At 40.3% G+C, this 25,891-nt stretch overlaps 1 protein-coding gene across 2 annotated transcripts in view; it reads left to right on the top strand.

Moving 5' to 3' along the window:
* The window catches only part of GBE1 (1,4-alpha-glucan branching enzyme 1), a 150,894-nt gene that overhangs the window by 58,457 nt on the left and 66,546 nt on the right, over window positions 1-25,891 (top strand). For both annotated transcript variants that reach the window (XM_081907874.1, XM_081907873.1), the window contains exons 4-7: window positions 8,714-8,836; window positions 10,664-10,799; window positions 14,023-14,113; window positions 16,218-16,427. In XM_081907874.1, the coding sequence (XP_081764000.1) occupies window positions 8,714-8,836; window positions 10,664-10,799; window positions 14,023-14,113; window positions 16,218-16,427 (560 nt within the window). The remainder of the gene's footprint in view (window positions 1-8,713; window positions 8,837-10,663; window positions 10,800-14,022; window positions 14,114-16,217; window positions 16,428-25,891) is intronic.

Below are 25,891 nucleotides of genomic sequence, written 5' to 3'. Positions count from 1 at the left end.
ACCCGGTGCAGAAAATTTCTTGTCACCCCCCCCCCATTGGTGTGGTCCCCCCCCCTGCAAAAATGGTTTTAGTTCATAATTTCTTACAAAGGAATAATAATAATAATAATAATAATAATAATAATAATAATAATAAACAACTTTTATTTATATTCGACGCTCCCCGGCCAAAGTTGGGCTCAGGGCGGCTAACATCAGATACATAACGTTGGTATGAAATCAAACAATAATTAAATTACCTCCTAAAAAAATGTCAAAATCAAATTAAAGTCTAATTAGATGGCTTTCCGTAGGGTTAGACTTGGGAACAGTAAGTGCTCCACTGAATTGAAATTTCAGCCTTCATGACATAGGAAAACGGCTAAGCAAACAGCTATTTTTGTGGAGGAGGGTCAAGATATTAACTGATATGCATGAAATTTCATATATAGCTATATAATCCCTAGTGTAGTAAGATAAGACCTTTGGAGCAGGCATTTTAAAAAATATAATAAAATATGAACCACCCTAGTAGGGCAGTAATTATTCCTTGATAATTGGCACCTGGGGCAAACCTCCCCTACCCCCCCTTTCCTATGCCCTGGGTGCTAGGCAAGCACATTATCTTGCTTACTGCCCATGCTGATATACAGAGCTCTGAGGCATTGATGATAAGGAAGACAGTGGCAGCTTCAACCACCTGTCCCACTTCTCTTTACCGTCCCAGGTCCAGGTCTTTAATTTATTATTTTAAAAGGAGGCTGGTATCAACCTTTGCGGGCCCTGTCATTTACCTCATAATGTCAGGCACTGACACCAAGCATGTAGAAACTGACCCAAAGCACATGGAAAAATACCTTCAAGAGCCCTTTGGCTGGACCAAGCTGTGCAGGCCCAGGGAACACCTGAAAAGCACTGCAGAGCTACTTGAAACCCAGTCTCTTTAGGTTCTCTTGAATATATATATTACCCATGAAGACACATATACATTCCCATGTGAAAACACATGGTCTTGATTAATACATGGGTAGCCAATGTGGTACGCTGTTATTGGACCCCTCCTCCTATCATTGTTGACCTTTGGTCATGCTAGCTTGGGTTGATGAGTGTTAAAGAGTCACAACAACAACTGGATAGTGCCACATTAGCTACCCCTGCATTAGAAGGTGTGTGCATTGCTTCACAACAAAATTATTTCGTAAAGTTTCACAGACTTCTCCCTCCTTATTAATATTAGAATATTAGAAAGTATATTCTACACAACTGCACTTGTGGCAAAAATTCTGATCACTGCTTAAGTAGATATTCTGAAAAGGAAGAAAAAGAAAAAGGTTTTTGGCTTAACACATCTCAGAACTTGATTCTGTATGAAGCAACGATGTCTAAGAATTTCAAAGAATAGCTAGGAAAATAGTCCATATATCATTAGTTCCCTGACTGACACAACAGAGCAGAATGGTACACGCTTCACTGGTTAGAAGAACACAAAGTGCTTGGTTGGTGACTTGCCTCAATTGTCTGGGGTATTGTGACAGCACATGCTTAAGAGGGTAGATACAGTAGTATCTGTATCATAACATCTGTAATAAGGTTGAATGGAGATTTAGTGTTGCATTGTCATGTTTCGCATTTCCTTTACAGGAATCTTGGTGGAACTTGTAAATATAAGCCCCTGAATTTTTATTTATTGAAGTTCAAAAACCACAGGCTTTCCAGAGTTTCCAGTGTTTTGCTCGCTACACCTTACAACTATCTATCAGCTTGTATTGTGAGGGATTTTCTATGCAGTAATCTGGCAGCAGCCTTCTAGCAGTTCCTTTGATCAATTCTGTCTCTTTATCACTGTCTGAATGCAGTGGTCAGGTGAGATTTATGTACCGGTATATAGACTCCAGGTACACATTGATGCAAGCCTCTTTGTAGGACTGAGAATTCTGTAGTATACAAATGGTGCATAAATGGCTTCTTGCAAGCTAGAAGTTGACTGTATTAACAATTCTTCCACACTCCCTTTTTTGCTTTGCATTGAGCATCTTTTTTTCAGTTTGGGAACAATGCCCCTCAGCCAACAACAAAATACTGTACTGAATATGCACCAACTTGTGAACTACATCAATTAATCCAGAGTAGTAGAGACCCGCCTTCTGCAGACACACTTTCCTGAAGGTGACTTAAGTGGTTAAAATCACAGCATCATGGTAAAACTGCATGATCACAAACAAAACACAACAAAGACAGGCTCAGCAGATAACACAATCCTTAGATGAAACATTTTCTACTTGGCAGGCTAAAAACAGACAAAGAAACCCATTCACTAATCAAAGGGGGCCACCTTGGGACAAGGTGTTATTATAATATTGGCACGTCCACTAAAAAGGCTCTATCTCTTGCCTCAGCCAGCCATGGATCCACTTTAAGGTGGGGCACCTCTGTGCTTAACCATCATGAGCTGCCAGGCTACCAATGTGTCCTAGATTAGTTGATCATAGAACTCACCAGTGGGGCAGTGACCCTGGGCTTAATCTTAAATAGTGCCAGGGACCTGTTACAAGATAAGTGTTGTTGAACCGATTGGAAATAGTAAAATATTCTCCTCCTCCTCCTCCTCCTCCTCCTCCTCCTCCTCCTCCTCCTCCTCCTCCTCCTTTTATTGCCAAGAAAATCCAACTTGGTAGCATTTGACTTTAAAAGAAGATCAGTTCCAAAAATGAGGGGATTGGAAAAAGTGAATTCCATGCTGGGCGTCATTAGGAAAGGGCTTGAAAACAAAACTGCAAATATAATGCCATCATACAACTCTAAGATGCCACTGTGCTTGGAATTCTATGTTTAGCAGCTTATTTGCAAGAGGGGGTGGGACTATGGTTAGACCACTTCGGAAAAGAACCTAAACGCCAGTTCCTGTGCACTGTGTTTGAATTGATGGTTGCTTGCTCTCTAGCTGCATGTTCTCTCGGATGACCTTGACTTGGAGCAGAAATGACTTTCTGTGAGATAACCAGTCCAAGTGGAAGTGTGACACTCTTGATGATTTTCTTGGCAAATTTTGATACTATTGCCCATGGCATCCTTCTGAGTTAGGAGCTAGAGGTCCTTGCATTGTAGTATTTCTACTCCTGATTAGATGTCCAGTTCACAAAGGTGGTGATGAGGGAATGAAATAGCAGATAGATATAGAATATATTTGAACTTGTCTTCCTGTTTGTTCTTAGTTTTCACAGATTCCAGAACTGAGTCTATTTATCCAATGAGCTCTTAGGGCAGCCACTCTTTTATATGGGGACCGTAATTTTTTATTTGTTTTGTTTTGTTTATCGAAGCTTCTGTTTGTACAAAATGATTTAGCTAATTAACACTTATAAAAGCAACCTTATTCTGATTACCTCATTTATAATTAACTCTTCCTTTATTTACCTCTTCAACTACTTTTTAAAATTCATTTCAGACATTTGAACTTAAAACAAATGCTCTGTGTTTATCAAATAGATTATGAGCATGATCTCTGTATGCACCAGTTAGATTGTAATGCTTACTTGAAAAAGTTGTTGAATCAGTGCCAAGTGCAAAGGCGTAAATGTTTTGAATCTACAAAATTGTGTGTTCAGTGACTTTTCTTTTGGAGGAGTGAAGGTTGAGTTGGTAACTCTTGTTTTATCTTCAACTTAAAACCTTCAGGCAAGGTGAAACGTTTAATATTGTCTCTTAAATATAAATTCTTAGTGACACCTGGGACTGCTGTGACAGCCTGTAATGAGCCATTGTTATAGACATGCAGGAAGAGTGTTATATATCAGAACTGGATTTGAACTGGAAGATCTAGCTCTGGAAATTTCATGCCGCCCCCCCCCCCGCCATTCTGTTCTGCATCTTTCAGTTGCTTGGAAGTAACAGTCTTAGAGATAGACTGTAGGGACTTTCTTCAGTAGGGAGGTTAACATTTTGCCTTGGCCAGTATTAAAAACCTGCCCTTTGTACTGAGATAATACCTCTCAGTATAAGCAAATACTAGCATCTTTTATGCCCTTTCTGGATTTTTCTTTTTGCCAGGACATCTGCTATATCTTTGCATATCTTGTTGAAGTTACAAGGAAAGGTGGAAAATGGAAAGCATAGACTTCAAATGAAAGCATAGATGGGGAAAAAGATCAAATGAGTAAATTCTAGTTTCTGTTAAATCTTTTGCATGTTTAAGGAATTGATAAGGGGCATGTGTCCCCTTAGGTGTTCATTTATTTATTGCATTTATATCCTTCCTCCTCCTCCAAGGAACTCAAGGTGGTGTACATGGTTCTCTTGCTCCACATATTATCCTCCCCACAACCCTGTGAGATAGGTTAGGCTGAGAGTGAGTGATTGGCCCAAGCTAACCGAGTGAGGTTCATGGCTGAGAGGGGTTTTGAACCTTGGTCTCCCATGTCCTAGTTCAAACACTCTAACCACTACACCACACTGGACTGCTACTGTGATCACTTACGACTATTGCCCTTGCTGGCGGGAGCTGATGGGAGTTAATAGTCCCGCAACACCTGGAAGGTCCCAGAATGATGTTAGAAAAAGATCACATAATTAATCAAATTATTTTTAACTAGAAGGTTCATACCCAGTGTTATCGGGGAATTCTAGGCAACCCAAAACACAGTGCAGCTTTGAAATCAGTGGTTAAAGTCATCGTAGTTTGCAAGGTTCAGTCTGCTATATTGACTCTCGCTATCCAATTGCATCCGGTCGAAAACTGCTCCTTTATTTCAGGAAATAGCAAAATTTGGTTATGATATCTTGAGAGAGCATAAACAGGGAAAAAAACAACTTTGCAAAATATATAGGAGATACAGTGTGAAGAGCGTACAAGTCTGCCAATGAACAGTTTGTTATTTCTGATAAAAATAAGTAAGCTAGATAGGTTTCCTTAGAATGTCTTTGCAAAGATGATGTCCTCAGAATGTTCTGCAAGCTATTCACCCCTTGGCTTTGTTGCATGAAAGTGACTGACACATGGCATGGAAAGTACGTTGCACTGAAATGTGTCCTCTAATGATTCTGAGTATATGGAATATAGTTTAGCCATTCATATGCCTTTATCTATCCAGGAGTTACATTGCAGGTGATATTAAGCCTGGGAATAGTAAGCTGCATTGCACATTACAGAAGTTTTTAGAATGCCTCTGGCCACCTAGTTCTGCTCCTTCTCACTTACAGTTGAAGAAAGACGTTGCCCTTTTCAAATTACCTCCAAATGACAAAATGTGCTTCCTCAACATAAAACCTTGTTCCCTGAATAATCATTTCCATTTTATTATTCACTTGCTGCTTCTTTTTCTTGAAACAGATTCAGACTTTCGGATCTCTCTCTTTTCTCTCTCTGTTCTATGACTTCTACAAATACTGTATGTTGGTAACCATACGGACTGAGGGGGGTGTTGTTTTGTTTTTTTAGTTTGAAGAGATTCATCCCCAGCAGATTGAATCTGAGGCCGCAACACTACCAGCAAACATGATTTAAATGCTGTTATAAATTGCATTTGCTGGAAGAAAGGGAAGGATAACGGACTCCATTGACGTAGCCTAGTGGTTTGGGACTCTATCTTTCAGGAAATAAGAATGTGTACATTATTTTTAGTTCCTGTTCTGGGAAGGACAGTGATACAGATGTAGAATTCAAATGTCATACTGGCTGTTCAGAATATTCAAAACAGGCTGCAAAGCGTGTGTGGAAGGGGCAGGCAGAGAAAGAAAAGAATTTATCTCTTGTGTTTGCTGTCAACAGACTAATGTGGACTGACCCTCTGGAAATGGAGAGAATTTTCTGAGTCAGTTGTCCCAATGCTTGGCAACACTAGCAAGCTATCTGGGTTATGATATGGATTTCCTTACCAGTAGGAAGGTTCATGTACAGACATGCACATATATATAGAGAGAGAGAGTGTGTGTGTTACATTTTTGCAACAGCCAGTTATTCATTTTAGGCTTTGCTGAAAGCTAGACTTTTTATTTTTATCTTACAAGTATGTCTGTGAAACTTCGAAATGTACTAGTATAGGATCACGCTAGTAAGCTCTTTTATTATTCACTGTACAGCACTTTAAAAGGCAGCTCGTATTGGCTCCATCATTTAATTAAGGACTGGTTCTCTTGTGTGCTACTTAAACTCTAAAACCTGAGGGATGGGGGATGGAGGAAAACAGGGGTTCTTTCCGTAATACATTTCAACCTAAAGATTTAGCAGGAGTTTTAAACTGAGGAAACCCGAGGGCCCAATATCTGTATTTAAGCACATTAAACTTTCCCCTAAGCTAGATTTCAGAAAGACCTGTTTCTAGATTGCAAAAAAGAGAAAATAATTTCAACTTGTTCCAAATCTTAATGACATTCAGCATTCAACTCTGCTGTGTTACCTTAGTGACCCCCCCCTCCCCGAATGAACAGTTTTGAGGAGCTGCTCATTACAGCTGCTTCAAAGAGAATTTCCATTTTATGGGAAAGTCTGATATTTCCTCTATAGCAATATAGGACTGGGATACAATTGTCAGAACTTGCACTAGTTTTTGCAGAATGAAGGCTTAAAAAAATCCCCAACACCATCAACCATTGGTCTTAATGGGGAATGAATAGAACATGCTGCTTTAGCCTAGTTCTTTTCTCTGGCTTTTGACCTAATGAATGTGCCTCCCATGGTATGTTGTTTCCTATTACAGAATATAAAGTGAACCAAAAGTTCTAATAAAAAACTGCCTTTTTCTGTAGGAAAAAAGGTGCGATGGAGTCCAGCTGTTCCTCATCCTATTTAAATGTCTGAATCATACGCCCTTTCCCTGAAATTCTGTATTTGGTGGTATAATAGGTAATCATGGATGTTAGACTCCTAGGGATAATTTTCACCTGGTGTTTTAGTGTAGTGTGGCATAATTAATGTAGATGACCTACTATGACCCTGTTATTTGCTTGCCTATAGAGCAGACACAGGTATGGCACAAATGGTTGCTCATAGGTTTTCTTAGCATGATATGAATAAAATTGTGCACACACAAAATCAGAAGAGCCAATAGCCTTTTGCACAATTGATTTGACCTGGTTCCTCAGTCTGAACACTGCATAGATAATTACAACCCATTTGCCTCTCTGCCTGCCTCCAGATCACACCTGCTTTAACAACTGTATCTTGGCCATTCTTTCCGCCTTCTTTCCATAGTTTTGTAAAGTTCTCAAGTTGGCCTAGTAGAGATAGTTGGAATACTCACTAAAAACACAGCTGATGAAAAGTACTGCATATACTTAAAAGAGAGAGAGAGAGATTAATATTATGTTTGTCTGATGGTAGCCTTCTTTCCAGTTGCATAAATAAATAGAAAGTTATTGCCTGGTATCTGGAGTGGAAACACCCAGAGTTAGGCATTGGTTACATTCTGGAGAAAGAGTCCCAAAGATATAGATGTCCCTCTGTGTGAGTCTACGTTCTGTGGAGACATTGGGCATTGATAACAAAGAGATGAGCAAGAACTGCACTACCATAATGTGAGCCTACCCATCATTGCACTCAGAGTCTTGTCACTCAATGCATGCTCCAGGCAACCATGGCAGAGTTGTGAGACTTATAATATGTTACAGGTAGGGATAGGGATCACTTGCTAAGAAAGGTTTTGGTAGCTTACCCATGGCAACATGTACTCTGGCACTGAGACGATCCCTGTGTAAACCAACACCTGCTAACCTCACTTTAGGCAAACCTAAATTTTATTCTATATATTTGTTTTCAAGATCCTGATTTTAATCTCTATTTTTGTTGTGTCTACTGTTTTCAATACCAACCACTATTTTTACTGAATATTTTATACTATTTTATGTAAACTGATTAGAGGTTGATTTATTTATTATTAAGCAGTATCATTTGCTTTAAAACTAATGAATGAATGTGTGCTTTGGAACCTCAAGCTTTCTTTTAAATACAGTCCCAATGTGCTTTTGGCTAAATGTCAGGTTTTTTTCTCCAGGAATTCCTGTTTTGATTTGGGGTTTTTTGTGATTTGTTACAATACTGTAAATTGGGTTCAGTAAGTTTAGATATCTTTCAAATGAAAACGTAAAAAATAATAATAATTGTACATTGGAATTAGGTGTAGCTGCTGCATCAGCTTCAAGTTACCTCTCCCAGAAACATTCAGTAGTGTAAAATATCTAAAGGACACTTTATTGCCTGTTTTTCTAGCCCACTTTGAATTGTCTGCAACTTTGAGGGATGGAGAAACTTGCAATGTGATGATGGCATTGTAATATATTGACCCTCCTGGCTCTCCGTACCAGGCGTTACCTCAGTCTGCTCTCAGACACAGTGGGTTGTATTCAGTGTTAGTCATTCTGAGTAGACCCATTGAAATTAATGGACATGACTAACTTAAGCTAATCTATTTCAATGGGTTTACTCGGGGGGGGGGGATACTTAGCTAGATACATCCATGTGTTTTTATTTTCAAATTTGTATTATATGCAGCAGCTTGCTGCTTGGTTTTCCCCTCCATAACCAGTTTTGTATTAAAGTTCTTTTTTGTGTGGACCCTCTGTGGGGCTGCCACTTCATGATATTTTTCAGTCATGTTTTGAATTGAAAAATGTTACAGAGAAACAGATGGAGTGAAGAAAATGTGAAGCTACTACTTTGTATCAGCCCCCTCCCCTTACCTAGAATGTATAATTCTGGCCTTAGTTTAACCTTGTCTGTTTCTTTTTATATTTAATTTTCTAGGTGGTTATCAAAAGCAGAAGCGGAGAAGTCCTCTACCGTATTTCACCCTGGGCAAGATATGTAACTCAGGGTGCCAATGTGAACTATGACTGGGTAAATTGGGAGCCACCAACCCCATACAGAGTAAGCTATTTTAAATACGTTAGGAATATAGGATGGGCTGGGTATTGGTGAGTGGTATGTTTCCTCTAAATTTACATTTTCTGATCATCTGAAAATGGGCCATTTTATACCAAATTTAGATAACGTTTTACACAGAAGATACATTTATTAGAAGGGAGTATGTGTTCATTTTCCTTTTAATAGTTAGGAAAGTGATTCAAACCACATACACACATCTGCAGATGAATTTGGTACACTTTTTGTGTCTGTGCATTTGCATAAATAGGTAAGCTGGTGGAAGATCTGCTGGAAAATAGACTAATGTTAGCTGTAATACTTTGATTGAAATTACATAAAAACCGGTGCTTTCCACTATATTTGGAATCTGATGCTATTTTACAAGTAAAAGCTGAAAAAAATGATTTCATAGTGGTTGTTTCACTTTTTTATTTGAACACAGAGGCATAAAGCATGCAAATGGAATCCTTGCAAGTCCCTGTATTTTGAGTTACCATTCCTTTCCCTCGCCCCCTGCCCAACATGATTACAGAAGTTATTTAACAAACTCAGAGCAATTGAATATCTTATTGTGAGATTGAAGGACTTGTGGTGTTTTGAAGTATGTAGGTTTTCAGGGAAATTGCATTCAATTTTTAATTTGGTATGCATAAGATATATCAAGTATCAGTTCCAGTGATACAGATAAACAAAGAAAAAGCTTTGTTTGCAAAGTAGAAATTTACATACAGAATTGAAAAATAAATATCCATACCTGTTTGTGTTTACTCTTCCAAAAGTACACAAAAAGTTGTTAGCTGCATAAAAGTTGTAGCCCTACAAACTTTGTGATTTTTTAAAAACTTGGCAACACTCCACAATATTGTAACCCACTCTGGTATGGCAGGCCTTACAGAGTTATGCAAGTCCCTTGCAATTACAATTTTTGCAGCAGTCAAAAGATTGGTTATTAATTCATGATGTTCCTTCTGCAGTATTCCTTCTAATAAGCTCAGTAAAATAACCTTTGGATTTAATGATAGGAAGCACAGATGAGATTTTTTTTTTTGTGGGGGTGGGGAAAGCAGTCAGGGAGGTAGTACAACATTTTGAGCAGATAATGTGCCTGCCAACAATAGTTAAAAAATAAGTTTAAAACATGCACCTGTTTTCCAACAAGCTGCTGGGAACCTTAGATTTCCCTGGAAGCTGATCAGGGTCTCCCTGGTGACCAAAGTTCTAACAGCCGATAGTTCCACGGCTATCCTTCACCCGCCATTTATAGCACCTGAGATGGGCAGTGGAGTGTGCATCTAGGACTGTTTATTTCTTAAAGGTCAGTCCGCAGTGCCCTGTGTCAACTGAGGTTCTACTTTAAATCGTACCACATAATGCTGTGCAACACAGAGAGGGTACTTGGCACTCAAATTGACAAGGAAAGGGTTTTCTGGCAGGAGAGGTTTGGGAAAAACAAACAAACCTGGTGGTTTAATTCACAAGAGGTGAATCGAAACGAAACATTCCTTCCAACCGGTGATCTTTTTTTTCCTGGGAAAGGCTTTTTCAAGGCTGAACCCAAGCAGCTCACTTAATCCTTGCTATTTTGGTATTCGGTTGGTGGCAAGGGACTATCATGACCAAAGAGAAAGTTTTGTGAAGGGAAATGGTACGGATGTTACCAGTCTTGAGACTGAGGTTGTCTTGCCCCCCACCCTACGAATTTATGTGATTTGTTATATAACAGCTGCATTTATCTTAAAGTGAATGTGCTGGTTCAGATTACCAGTTCTTGTCTAATATAACTGACAGCTTCTCACATTTTTATTCCCAAATCATTTTTCCATTGTGCAGCGGAGACATCCTGTTCCTAAGAAGCCTAAAAGCTTAAGGATCTATGAATCTCATGTGGGAATTGCTTCCCCTGAAGGGAAAATAGCTTCATATAAAAACTTCACACACAATGTACTTCCGAAAGTCAAGGATCTTGGTAAGTAATATCTGAGGCTTCTTCTGAGATAAATTTTTAATGAGCCCTGTGCTTTTATTAGAAAAGCTCATTTCGAGAGTCTGTGGATTGTCTCCGTATTGATATTTAATGCATCATAGCAATGTATTTTAGTGTGCTGAACATTCTTTTGTACTGAACCAAAGGTTTTATATTTTTTTAAAAGGGACTGAAATCCTCATGTGGATGAGTGCTTTTTATAGTGTTGAGATCATTTATTTGTGGAGTACAACAACCAGAAATAAAACTCGTATTTCAAATTATTAATCTAATTGCATGTATCATCCTGCATCTCTGTGTCACTGCATTGTTGCAAGCAAAGTAGCTAATTTTTCTTTAGTGCATCTGTAAAGGAGCAAGCATTTTCTTAAAAGCTAGATTAAAAAAACGACATTTTAAACATGCATTTCTAAAACTATTTTCTAAAACTATTTTATAGCTGGATGCATGGGTTAGTTGCCAAGAAAACAATAAAATGAAAATAGTCATGTATAAACTAAGTAATACAGAACAGAAAAGGTTTGCGTAACTCTGTATTCAGAACTACTGAAGTGAAGAAAGTTTTAAAATAATTCTTTTAGAGGCAGTTTTTAAAGCATTTTTAAATACTAATATAAACCCAATTTTACAAGTGAATACTCAATATTAGGAAATAGAAACACATCTGTGCCCCGGCAAAAATAAAGGGGAAATGATATTGAAAATTGATTTTTCGCTGTTGATTGAAATGTCAAAATATGTATGCCAAAATAATTAGTATACAGTCCTTCTGAGCATAGCCCACCCAGGGCAATTCAGAACATAATAAAACAATGCATAGCAACAATGTTAACAATACCTAGGCCAGCTAAAAGAGTTTACAGACATCAGTATAAATTACCAACAAAATAGTTTCTACTCAAACAGCCAATTCTGAGAGAATAACCTTTAGGATAAAGTGTTCCAAAGAAGAGAGATTTTAAAGGCCTTGTTTCTTGTACTCACCAGCTGAATCTCCCATATAGCCAGCCAAATATGCAGAGCTTCTGCTGCAGACCTAAATATGCAGCCAGACTCATATTGGTGTATGTGGTTCTTCAGGAATTGTGGTTCCAGACTGCTAAGGCTTTAAAGTTCAAAACCAGCATCTGGTGCCACTGGTACAAATTGGCATTACATGTCCTGATCTTGTTCCCACCAGCAACTGAGAAGCAGCATTCTGCCCTAATTAGAGTTTTGGGACCATCTTCAAAGGGAGACCCACGTAGAACAGATTGCATTAGACTATCCTGAAGGTGACCTAGACAAAGTTCAGTATCTCTAGTTAGGGTCATATTTGGCATATCAACCTCTTCTGGGAAACACTCTCCTAGGCACAGATAGTGCAGAGTTCAGTGCAACCTCAGCAAGACAGAATGTACCTCTATCCAGATGCTTGTTTAGGTAACGTCACACCTAAACATTAAGGGCTTTAAAGGTTCACACCAGCACTTTGAATTTGACCCAGAAATGGACCAAAAATCAGTGCAACTGGTGCAAAGTTGGTGTCACATTGTGGTCTTATGATTCCTACCAATATCTGCATGGCTCAGCATAACTATGTGTCAAGTGATGCACATTTAGACAAAAATCCAAACTTTGCATTTATACTAGTAGGACCTGAGCAATCAGAGATTGACTAGGAAAGGGACCTTGAAGTCATGGGGTAGAAGACCCCTTTCCTAGTCAATGTAGAGCAAAATGGGGTACGTACCATGGGTAAAGAGATCTACTTCCTCTGTACTCTCTCTCTGCCTTCTATACCTCTTCCATTGCATGAGTGGGCCTTGTCCCACACATGCAATGGTGTGTACCATATGACATCAATCCAGTATGCAACAGTTGTGCATAAATAGTCTATAAATTTATTCACGGCATGGAGAAAGTAAGTAAGCTTTTAGATCTCACTCATAGTACTAGAACCTGGAGTCATCCAATGAAGCTGAACTGTGCGAGATTCAGGACAGACAATGAAGGAAGCGTTTCTTCACAAAGTATGTGGTCAAACTAGAAATTTGCTCCCACAAGATGTCATAATGGTCACCATCTCAACCAGCTTTCAAAGGGATAAATTTATGAGAGCTCTTGTCCTCATGCCCTGCTTTTAGGCTTTCCATAAACATCTGGTGTCTGGTGTTTGCCAGTATGGATGAACTTTAGTTTGATTTAGAAGGTTTGTTAGCTGTTTTTTTCCTTGAAGAAAGCTCCACTTTCTTCAATGTCACTTTCTCTGTAGCTCAGGTGTTGAGGGTTGCAGCCTAAGTTAACTAAGTGGATACTACCCATCTCTCACATCTGATTTGAGGGCAAGAGAAAAAATAAGTAATTAAGTAAACATTATGAAAATTTTGAGGAGCAGGTTAAGTGACATGTCAAAGATTTTAGTGAAAACTAAGAATCAAGAGAAACTCTGGCTTCCACAGAGTTTCAAACAGATCTGAAGGTTATCCTTTGCCTATAATCCTTGCTTGGTGGCTGAAGGGGCATTTATTTGCTGACATAAAAGTTAGCTTAGTAAAAGATTTGTTTTAAGTGCTGGCGGTTTCATCATTAAACTGTACTTTTCCCTTCAGATTTCCTTCACTTAATATCACAGAAAAACATTTTGGGTTGGATAAGGGACAAAAAGAAAGGTTTTTCTTTTCCTTTGGTCCTCAGTTCCTTCAGTAAGCTTCAAAGCAAAATTCCATTGCTTTAATGTTTGTTCTTTTAGAGAGATTCCTTGAGGGAAATGAATTTGGAGAAAAATATGTTAACGATTAGATAGAAATGGTGCATGTTTGAAACATTAAGGAAAGCGCAAGGTTTTGTATGTGCATAGTCGGTTACTCTTTTTCTTTTTATGATCAACAGTGTAAATATCAAAAGTGCAGTTGAAGTTCAGGACATGCAGATTGGCATAGTTAATATTCTAAAGTCAAATTATGATTATATTTGCATATTATGTACTTAAAAGGCTAATCTTTCAGTGCTTGAGAAATCAACCGTCCCAGTATGGCTGGGAAGTCATGTCTCCCGTAGGCTTTATTTTGGTAGGTTTGCTCATAGCATATTGTCTAAATTATCTTTTTCTGGCTAAATGCAATGTGTCTTTTAGCTAAAATGAATATCTTGTAGGCCAGACACTTTGTACAAATGACAACAACCATGAATGAAATTTTGTTTCTTCTTCTTTTTGGAAAAACAGGATATAATTGCATTCAGTTGATGGCTGTGATGGAACATGCTTACTACGCTAGTTTTGGTTATCAGATTACAAGCTTTTTTGCAGCATCCAGGTATGCTAAAGTTTTTTTATGTCTCATGAGTTTACTTTTGTTTTCCAACATTTTTGGGTGTTTTCAAAAAGCAAGTTTTCAGATAGGCCTAACAGTCAGTGAGGCAAAATTGAGTCAAATCTTCTGGAGGCTATATATATGTGTTTGGAAGTGCATTTTGCCTTTTATATTCTAGCTTCACAAATGTAGGAAATTGTTTTGCATTCAGTTGTTCAGTAGCTGCACTCAGCTGTGAAATACCTACATCCTGAGTTGGTATAATCTCATTACACATATTTGGAATCTGCTTGATACAGCAATCGGCTTTATAGATCTGGCTACTTTATTGCTTGAAAGTTTCCTTTGAATCATTTTTTTCCCAGTAAGAGCCAACTGATTAAAAGGCTTTTAAACCATGGAAAAGCAGCTCCCATGATGATGTATCATCATAATAATTTATTATCTTCATTACTCGCCCTTCATCATATAACACAAATAATAAATATATGGTTGTTGCTACATATGTGTAGTTTTTATTTGGTTTTAAATTGTGATACAATTTCAGACCAATTATGACATAAATTATGTAAGTTAGAGAACTTAAAAATGCCTTTCAACTCTCTCAGCTTGGTATGCTGAGTGGATTTTTTCTGGCTATAATCTGTCCTTTAACTCTGTTAACATTGATATCACCTTGGCCATTGACACCTGAGATAGACACTTTCCAAACTCACCATATTGCCATGATTGTAATTTGTTTTAAACTGTTTTTAATATAGAATTTTGAATTGTTGTAACCTGCCTTAAGACCTTCCAGGTGGGTAAGAAATTAATCAATCAATCAAACAAACAAACAATGCCTTTTGCATGTCCGAGCAGAGGAAAGAGGTGTGTATAGACACTAGGATTCTGCACCAGATACAGCCAAGCCCCAAGCCAAATATTGGGCCTTTCAGAGGGATTTGGACATTGTCACAGTTGAGTTTCGGCAGCTATGGATTGCTGTGGGTGGCCTAGAGCATTATTGGGGTATTAGAGGGTGGCTAAACCCCACAAAAAGCCAAGACCTCCCGGACCACCAGCTACATTTTCCCAGGAGAAGGTACGAGCTTGGTTCTCTCTGAATCTCATTCCTGCCTGCTGTCCTGTCCTTGAAGAAACATGCTGCAGAATCAATGCCTCGGTGCAACAACTGTTGTGTGCAGGCATCATGCCAGGTGCTGGATGCTCCTTCACAAGTGGCTTCCCTGCAAAGAAGGAGCATTCTACAGAGTTGATCCTTCTCTGTTTTCAGTTGGGATGGGGGAATGGAGATGCAATGTCTTCTTCCCCTGCTCCCTTCCCAGCTACATGTCTATAGGAGAAAACAAGCTTGCTCCATCCTTCACATGACAGTCGGATAGATATTTGAAGATGGCCATCATATCTCCTCTCAGTCTTGTCTTTTCTAGGCGAAACATACCCAACTCCCTCAACTGTTCCTCATAAGGCTTGCTTTCTAGACCCTCAATCATCTTGGTTGCCCTCCTCTGCACACATTACAGCTTGTCAATCTCCTCCTTAAATTGTAGTGCCTAGAGCTGGACAGAATATTTCACGTGGGCAGAATAAACCAGTCCTCTAGATCAGAAGACTACAAAGTTGAATTCCTCCCATAATTTCCTCCTGAAATGCCTGAGAAGTGATGCGAATTAAAACTTCAGTCTTTCCATTTATAAGGTACTTCACTGTGTTGAAGTGCTTTACAGTCGTTATCTTATACATGCTCACAGCACCCATGTCAAGACAAATTGGCTTTCATTTCTTTAAGCCTGAACAAGGGAAAGTGATTTGCCCTCTTTTTTCTGTTCTAAGTCTCAAGCGTTTGCAGTGTGCCAACCTGTGCAGGGAGTAAAAAAGCTACCTCCTTCTACTGAGTCAAGCTATTGGTCTTCCAAGGCCTGGGATTGCCTCCTTTGATTGGTAGCATCTTTGAAAGAGCTTATCTCACCCTTGCTACCTAGGACCATTTGAACAAGAAATGTTAAAAAACCTCATACACACAAAGCATATGTGCCACCACTAAGCAAGCATATATGATTCTAGTGCATAGTAAACCAATAACGTTCAATGTTCAACATTTTAGCCGTTATGGACCTCCAGATGACTTGAAGGAACTAATTGATGTGGCCCACTCAATGGGAATTACTGTCTTGCTGGATGTTGTACACAGCCATGCATCAAAGAATTCTGAGGATGGCCTGAACAAATTTGATGGCACAGATGATGCATTTTTCCACTCTGGTCCTAGAGGAACACATGCATTGTGGGATAGCCGACTTTTTGACTACGCAAAGTAAGTATAAATAACTTGTGTGAGATACTCATTATAAAACATGGCATTTAAGAATAGTTGTGTGTGCTATTCACTTCATTAAGATTGCTCTTGAAAAAATAGGATCATTTCATTTTTCCTGAAATAATTCTTTAGAATTTCCCCTCCCCCCCAATAAAAAATTCCTGTTTGTTCGTTATTCCTCTTGAATGCAATATGCCAAGTTGAATTTAGAGTCTCTTCACTCATCATGTTTATAGAATGTGTTGGCTGAAGAGAGCAGTAATTTCCCAGGATTTTAGAGCTTGCATCAACATGGAAAGCACTTAAAACAACTCGTTAAACGGAGATATTATTTTCTATTGTTTATTTATTTCATAAAATTTATATACTGCTTGATTGTAAAGAAAACCCCATCAAATCTCCAAACCATTTAGGATGTTGTTGGTAAAAACCAACACTTTGAATTACGCTTTGAAATAAACTGGAAGCCAGTGGAGGATGGAACAAAACAAAGCAAAAAATATGATAATGAATGCTGATTTCAGAAACCCATCTGGCTATTGCATTTTCACTGGCTAAAGTTTACAAACAACTACATGGTAATGATAGCGATAAGAAGTTATACTTTTGCACTGCAACTGCATGTGCACAGTGCCATATAAATAAACTTTCTGAGGAGCTTTATGCAACTTGGCACACAAGTGGAATCTGAAGAATCCTCAGCCTGCAGGGACAGGATTGCAAAGCACTTTACCGATACCTGCTCCAGGTTAGTTTCTGCAGGTGTAGTGTTGATAAGGAAAGCTAATGAATGTAGCTTTCTCTTGGATCTATCATTGTAACTGTGATCTTGGTGCCTTGGAGTACAATTATCAACTTTGGCTGATATATACTTAAAACCCTATCGAGAGAGAGAGAGAGAGAGAGCAAGCATTGTGGCCGTTATCCACACTCTAATAAGTTCCTGGCTGGATTGCTGCAACGCACTACATGTGGGACTGCTTTGAAAATGCTCCAGAGAGTTAGATAGGTCCAAAATAGGAAAGCAAGATTATTAAAGGGGAATGGCAGATACGACCACATTATTCTAGAGTTTTGTCCACTGCACTGGCTCCCTGTTCATTTCCAGTTCCAAGTGGTGGTGTTCACCTGGTTCCAAGGAATCTAGGGCTTCATTGTTTTCTAAAGGACTCCCTCCTTGTCCTGCCTGGTCCTTCAGATCTTCATCAGATGCCTTTCTGAGGGTGCCTCCAGCCACCATAGACAGGAAGTGTGTAGTAGGAAGAGGGCTTTCTCAATAGTCTTCTCTCAATTGTCGAATCCCCTTCCCAGGGAAACTTCCCTGGTTACCTAGATTATGCTTTTTTCAGTGCTTGTTGGAGCATCATCCTCATCCTCATCATCCCTTTAATACTAATACGACAAATATGTATTAGTCAGTGCATTCAGATCTCAGCAGAAATTGCTTTCTGTTTGCTTTTTTTTTTTTACTGGTTTTTAATTTTATGCCCGTCTGCTTTTATATTGTTAGATAATGTTTTATGTTGGTTCTCTGTTTTTGTGCTATTTGTATATTTATGGATTGCATCATATTTATATATTTTATTTTTGTAAAATGTCCAACAGACTTTTTCTGTAAGCAGCCCAGAAGTGGTAGAAAGAAATAAAATATGACAAATTATATCACACTTCCCTGCAGATATATATATATATATATATATATATATATATATATATATATATATATATATAAAAGTTTGAGGATGTGGACAGCTTTGCGCATGTGTGTTAAATGTAGTATTAACCTTTTTATCTGGTCATATTTCAAATTATTCAAATTTAGTGGGAATTTTCAGCCAATTAGTTAATGTTTTCAAAGCTGCATTCACGAAGCAGGAATGGCATCCTGTGGCCTTTCAGAGTGATCACAGGTGGGTTTTCTCTGGGGATATAGTGGGCATTTAATTACTGTCAAATTAAATTATGTTATTTTGAGATTACTGTATGTCAAACAATGACATCATCAGCAAACCAATTCATTTGACAAGTTTCATATTTCTGTTGTGGGGATGTGTAAGAGCAGTGAGCATATTTTCTGTGCGAAAATAACAGAAGCTTTTTTGTTGTTGTTGTTGAAGGTAGTGCAGTATTCTTGTTGTTGTTACAGGTATTTTAAATTCCTTCCTTATCACCACATAGCTCAAGGTAGTACAGGTGCCAAACCCAGAAGTAGTCCCAAAATGTCATAAAGACATCAGGAAAAGGGGTAGGGCAGGCTTACACGCACTCTGCCGACGCATGTGAGGTCTGGAATGGAATCCCTGTATACATTAAACACTCCTGCCTTCTAAACTTATCCTCGTTGACCACTCTGCAGTTTTACACATTGAGCTTGTATAGTACAGTGGGACATGATGGATACAGTTATTAATATTGTTATTGTTTTATTATATTTATATCCTGTCTTTCATGTGTCATGGAACCTATAGTGGCAAAGATGTGGTCACCCATCTGGACATTGACCAGACTCAGGCCTGCTGAACCTCAGCAAGGTGGTGGCGTCATGTGGCTTCAGAACATAACCTGGTTTGAGGGAGCTCTAGGCAAAATGTCCTCCATGGGCTGTGCTGCGTTTTCTCTCCTACAACCCTCAGCTGCACTGGTCACCATCACCGCTGACGTTAAAATTTTGGTTGTGCATTTTTGTTTGGCTTTTGGAATTGTGAATGGACAGTGGTGATGTGCAGTCATCTTCAATATTCCCCCCCCCAAAAAAAAACCTTAGCTCTGTGCATACATCTCATAATATATACAAACCAGATATAGTTTTAATTTTTAATAAACAGCCTTGCTGGATGAAACCTTTCTCCTGCTTTTACGTTTAAATTGACATTACAGAATAGGTGACTTTTAAGCAACAGATGCTCCTTTAGTTAGAAGATGTTACAATAACATATAATTTCCCTTGAAGGATCCAGTTTCCTTTATTATCTACAATCAAACACAGCTGTGTGCAAAAAAAAATCTTTAAAATGTAGACAAGGGAAGGGGAGTAGAAAACCCCAACCAAGATTGTATGGTAATTAAGCTGTGCTCTGAGATATTTGTGACGGACATGGAAAATAATTGCAATTTTTCTATTTTTTTATTGGTATGCTATAAAACACATTAAATGGTCACTCATAAAAAAGAATAATTATCTTTGGTCCAGCATGGAATGTCTAAACCAGCTTTCTCTCCTACCACCTCCAATTTTTGTTTCTGTCTCATTTGTTGGAAAAAGAAATCCTTCTCCACTGATTCTCTCCACCTGTTTAAAATATTATAAATCATTATAATGGATGTAGGGCTTCCATAAGTTGTTATAACATTTTAAGAGGCCTGAGCAAGTCACAAAATGGCAGGTTGGGGAATGAACATAAAAAGAGTCCTGCTGAATCAGACCAAATCCCCATCTAGTCCAACATCCTTTTAGAAACTATTTACCCCATTTTGTAAATGGGTAACACAGAAGCAGATGCTAGATCCAGCAACTGGTAAGTCCATGACACAGATCTCAAACTCATGCTGAGCAGATAACTCAAGAAAGCAACAACAGCTGCACACACTTGGTATCTTCCTCATGATATGGAACACGTTGTGGAAAGCATTCAAAGTGCCCTCAGCTGGACACACCAAAGGTCAGAAAGAGAGCCAGTGGGGGATGGTGGGGAGGGCAGCAGGCACAACTGCACCCCCCCCTTCTTCATTGTTTTTAATTGAGTAGGCTTAATGCCTGAAAATGGTTTTGTCTTCTTTTACTCTCCTATTTCCATTCATTAACAGGAAATGTCAATGGAAAAGTGGAAACGAAGGCTTTGGTCCTAACACACACACACACACACACACACACACACACACACACACCCTTCTATCTCATTAACACTATCACACACATACACAGATCTAAAGAAACATACAAGAGCAGAATCTGGTCCATTTCCTCATTCCTGGCTAAGATTTAAAGATGAGTGATGTAAATGCATCTTACTTGTTTTTGTTCGACGAGATATCGATCTTGCCTTATCGATAGAGCCGCAACGTCAGACAGCTTTACGATCCGCATCAATCACCTACAGCGGTTTATAACGGGTCCGGCACACTTCCTCTCGAGCTGCGCAATAACTCCTGCTGTCTCTCGTATCAGTCACGGTTTAGCAGAGTTGAACAGCGTGTAAAGCAGTCTTGCTTCTTGTAAGCACACATAGACAGGTTCGTCTATTTACAGCTCTTTATTAAAACATTACAGCAAACAAAGTCCAGGGCTTCTTTCAGCCATGTCTCCCTCACAGATACACAGAGGGAAGTGAAAATACAGGGAAAAACTCCTCCTTCTTAGCTTCTAAAAGCTTCTGTCTCCGCCCAGCTGTAAGCTGACGTTAGCAGGTGACACACACCAGGGGAATTTAACCAGATAAATTCTGAACCATCACACCCCCCCTTGTGTCCCTGCGTGATACCTGTGCAACATCTTCAGTAACACCTTGTGAGATTGATCCCTTCCCCAATGCCTTGTGCCCTCCCTTGGCAAACCTGTTTGGCATTTGTGGAACCACCTCACAGCTCTCAGAATCGCACTGTGCGAAACTTACCCACGCACCTGTGGCCTGATACCTCTCTGGTGGGATACCTTTCGTTGTGCGACTGGACCTCCTAGGCACAAACTCAGGTGTTCCCCCTGACTCACTTTGATCAGCAGGTTTATCCTCTGCATCATGGAACTCACCCTCTGACTTAAAGCGTCTTCGAATCCTCTCCATCACACTCACAGGAAAACTAGGCTGACTCTTGGGCAGTCTCATAACAGCTTGTGGAGATGCCACATCCTGCTCTTGACCCTGGTCAGTGACCTGGTCGTCATCAGCAGCCTCAGCCTCTTCTTCCGCCTCATCAGAACTGTCTTCTGGGTCAGAGAGACAATCTGAGAGAACATCACGCCTGACAGGAGTCTTTGACTTTACACCCTCCTCTAAGAACTCAGCGTGTTTACTGATCAGCACCTTACTCTGATCACCTGATGGGTAAGCAAAACGCCATGCACGGGCATCTGGCTCATACCCACAGAAGATCATTTTCTGGACTTTGGCTCCATCTGGCCCTTGCAAAGCCTTAGGCAAAGCGACAAGCGCAGGAGTCCCAAAAGTCCGCAGAAAGTGAACCTGGGATTTGCGGCCATTCAACAGAGAAAACGGTGTGTCACCTACCAGTGAGTTGTAGACACGATTCCAGGTGAATGACACAGCCCTAGTAGCCTCCACCCAAAACTCAGGAGGCAACCTGGCTTCTTTCAGCATCACCTGTGCAGCCTTAACCAGAGCTCCACTCCTCAGCTCTGCCCCCCCCCCCTTGCTGGGGTGAATTAACTGTGTGGCGTATCCCTCTCTTCTGCAAGAACTTCTGCAACGCAGAACCAGTGTACTCAGCATTTCTGTCACTGATGATCTCTTGAACCCTGGTGGAGAACCTCTGTTCCACCCCCTCAATCCAGCTCTTGATCAGCTGTGCTGCATCCTCCCTGGATTTGAGACCGTGAGCCCAGGAACTCTGCGAGAAATTATCCAAAAAAGTTAGGAGAAACCTGGCCCCCCCTAGACTTGGTTCCTTGACAGGACCGGCCAAATCTATGTGTACCAACTCAAAAGGTTTAGTGGCCACACGTTCCACCTTTGGGTAACTGCACCCTCTCACCTTTGCCTGCTTGCAAGTGTCACAATTAATGGCACTTCCACAATTTTGAATCCTACACCCCGTGGCAACCTCGGGCAGAGTCTGCAAGTCCTCTACCGACCCATGAATTGTTCTCTGATGCCATACGCATGCACATGTAACATTATGAGCGGGAATTGTAGCACGTTGGTTGGGAACTGTAGCACGCAACGTTTGTGCTTTCTCAACCTTCCCCTCACCTCCAAGAGACGTTTTAAGAATGAAAAGGTCATTCTGTCCCTTCTGCACTTTGGCCAGTAACCTCCCCTCTCTGGAGATTGTGCAGACATCATTTTCAAAACAAACTTTGAACCCCTTACTTAACAAATAAGGCACAGATAGCAAACAGTGATGAATCTCTGGAACAATACAAAAATCCACCGTCTCCTGTAAAACAGAAAGAAAGACATTAGCACATTTGTGAACTCTAGTTTTCTGTCCATTCGCGAACTTAATAGTTTGTCCTTTCGGAACTGCTGTGCAATTCCACCTCTCGACTGCAGGGGTCTCTGGAACCATGTTGCGGTTAGCTGCAGAGTCAATTACAAGGCTGAGCTGGAAATCTTCCACTCCGCCGTCTTCAAACACTGCCATATTCGCAGAAACTTGATAAGACTCTTCTCCCTGCTGTTTACCACGACCACCTGGCTCAGTTCCACGCCTGCCTGTCTTCCCAGGCCTGTTGCCATGGAAACCTGCCTGATTCCCATGGGAAAAGTCCTTGAAAACATCCTGCATCGGCTCTCTGCTCCGGTGGGGGCAACTGCCACGCCGACGTTGAACTCCAGTGGAAAAACACTGCCCGGGGCTCCTCCCAGCTGGCCTGGCCTTCCTCCTTCTGGAACGGCTTCTCCCACCAGCGTGGCCCCCCCTGAAGCTCCTCTCTGCTTCAGCACAAAGGGAAAGTTCTTTAAACTTGCCTTTGGAACTCTTCGCCCCCCCGATCTGCTCACTAGCGCTCCTAGAGGCTAAGACATCGGGAACAGGGCCTGCCAGTCCAGCGTCTCCAGGACTCAGTCCATCACACAGACGTGTAGAAGCATTACAACAGCTCCCCAACACTGTCCCAGCCCCCATTGGGCTTTCTGGGCACCCTTCAGCCTCTCCTGGGCTCCGGCCTCTCGCTGATGCCTCACACAAGCCCTTCAGCAAATTCCAGGCAGCCCACGCTGTCGTTACGCCCTCCAAATGAGGCCTCAGTGATGCATCAACGCATGCTCTGAGCATCTCTAGCTCTTGCAGCCTCTGGCTATCTTCAGCCAACACAGCCCCACAGCTTGCATCTCCTGCTCCAGCTGCTGGCCGGCCAAGGGGTGATGATTTTGGCTCCCATTGACTTGCTTCCCAGAGCCCTTCGACCAAGAACCATCCCCTTATTTGTCTGGACCACGTTGCCCAACTCTTTAGAGTGAGCTTTTCCAGCGGTATATTCTGGCTTTCAGCCATCTTCTCCCGTTCTCCCAAGGTGCCCCAAGCTGTACTTACTCCGTACCAGCTTCCTCCGGCCTTCCCTTCCGTGGAGAAACGAAATTTCAGCTGCGTCTCAGCTCCCAGCTTTTAGCTGCTTTTTAGCTCTTTGTGTATCAGATGCTCTCACTGTCTCTCAGAAGCAGGCAATTAATCATTCTTGCTCTCCAGCACCCAGTCAGCTCCCGTTGCACTCCTCAGCCGCAGACCGCTGACTTCAAAGCATTCCTGAGGCTCACACCGACTGCTTTACGAGCGTTATCTGACACTCCATAACCTGTTCGACGAGATATCGATCTTGCCTTATCGATAGAGCCGCAACGTCAGACAGCTTTACGATCCGCATCAATCACCTACAGCGGTTTATAACGGGTCCGGCACACTTCCTCTCGAGCTGCGCAATAACTCCTGCTGTCTCTCGTATCAGTCACGGTTTAGCAGAGTTGAACAGCGTGTAAAGCAGTCTTGCTTCTTGTAAGCACACATAGACAGGTTCGTCTATTTACAGCTCTTTATTAAAACATTACAGCAAACAAAGTCCAGGGCTTCTTTCAGCCATGTCTCCCTCACAGATACACAGAGGGAAGTGAAAATACAGGGAAAAACTCCTCCTTCTTAGCTTCTAAAAGCTTCTGTCTCCGCCCAGCTGTAAGCTGACGTTAGCAGGTGACACACACCAGGGGAATTTAACCAGATAAATTCTGAACCATCACAGTTTTTACACACACATGCACACACACACACACACACACACACACAGAGAGAGAGAGAGAGAGAGACAGAGAGAGAGAGAGAGAGAGAGAAACTGACAAGCTTTTGAAACCATGTTGTTTTTTACAGGTAGGATGGGGAATCTTGCGACCCCCCCTCCACATGTTCCAGCTCCCATAAGGCCCAGCCAATGGCCAGGGACTGTGGGAGTTGTGATCCAGCAATATCTAGAAGGAAAACATTTTCTCATCCCTGATCTAGTACTGTATTTAGAAATGCACTATCCTTCAGTATAGTATTGGTACTTTTTGCTGCATCTTTAGCATAAACCATGCAAAAAACATGCTGATAAAACGAGGCAGCTTTCTGAACTTTCAATATACATTTTTTTTAAAAAAAAGAATAAAGGAAATTGGACTGTTTACTAACTTTAATTTATTCCCTCACTGAGATATGTGGTAGTTTTCTAAACAAGAATGGAGAATAAAAAATCTAGAAAACGAAAAAAAGAGTTCTCCCACATTTATATTATATTTTAATTCTGATAAGTTAAAGCAACTTCTGAAATTTCAAAACAGTTGTGAAGTATACATAACTCTCAAATCTCTGGGCTACTATTTTAGAAGAATGTGCTTCTTTCTTTTAATTAAATCCCAGATGATCTGGATAGGAAGGGAAATCTGCATAGGAGATTGTTGGAGGGAAAATAATCCCAGGCAGACTTCCTGCTGCTTGTTTAGTTTTGTTGTTTAATAATTTACAGTGCTATGCACATACAAAGATTGGCTTTTTCTTTTATCCAAGAGGTCCATAATGTGAATTTTTATTTTATAGTTCTTACTGTGTTATGCATTTCCATATTGCAAACTTGTATAAAAATATACCTATGTGGTGCACAAAATCTTAGTTGAAACCCAAGTAACATGACAATAAAATGAAAGCAAGATACTTCAGAGAAACAAAAGAACAGGATGAATCATCCGACAAGAAGGTTATAAAAACAGTAAATTGTTTTTTATAAGAAGGCTTGCTGAAGTCTTAAGTTTGTGCCTAAAACCCATTACACATAGTGCGAGCCTGATATCATTAGGTAGAAAATACCATAGCCACTGTTCCACCAGACTAAAGGGACAGTTTCTTGTTGAGGACAGATGAGCTTTTCTGGCAGATCCTAATGACATAAGAGGATCCCTTGCTGGATCAAGCCAAGGGCCCCTCTAGTACAGTACTCTGTTCTCACAGTGGCCTATCAGATGCCAAGATAAGGCAGAGGAATAAGGAAATAGGCAAGCTTTTCTAGGTTGTTTAGGACTCAGTAATGTACTGCAAACCAGTGATGCTCTCTCAACATCAGTATTCAATAGCCAACATCTGATAAGTAGCAATATATATATTATGAGTATTATAAGTGGTTCAGAAATTTTCTTGAATAAAGCATATCTGTCTATCATCTATCTATCTATCATCTATCTGCCACAGACTTCAGTGCAGTCAAGAGTTGCTTGCCCAGTGGGGTGCTGCTGCAGTTATAGCCTCCTTGCACTAGAATCTTCCCCATA

The sequence above is a fragment of the Podarcis melisellensis genome, assembly GCF_964234715.1.
Source record: "Podarcis melisellensis genome assembly, chromosome: 4".
NCBI lineage: Eukaryota > Metazoa > Chordata > Lepidosauria > Squamata > Lacertidae > Podarcis > Podarcis melisellensis.
This window is presented reverse-complemented; position numbering and strand designations above follow the sequence as displayed.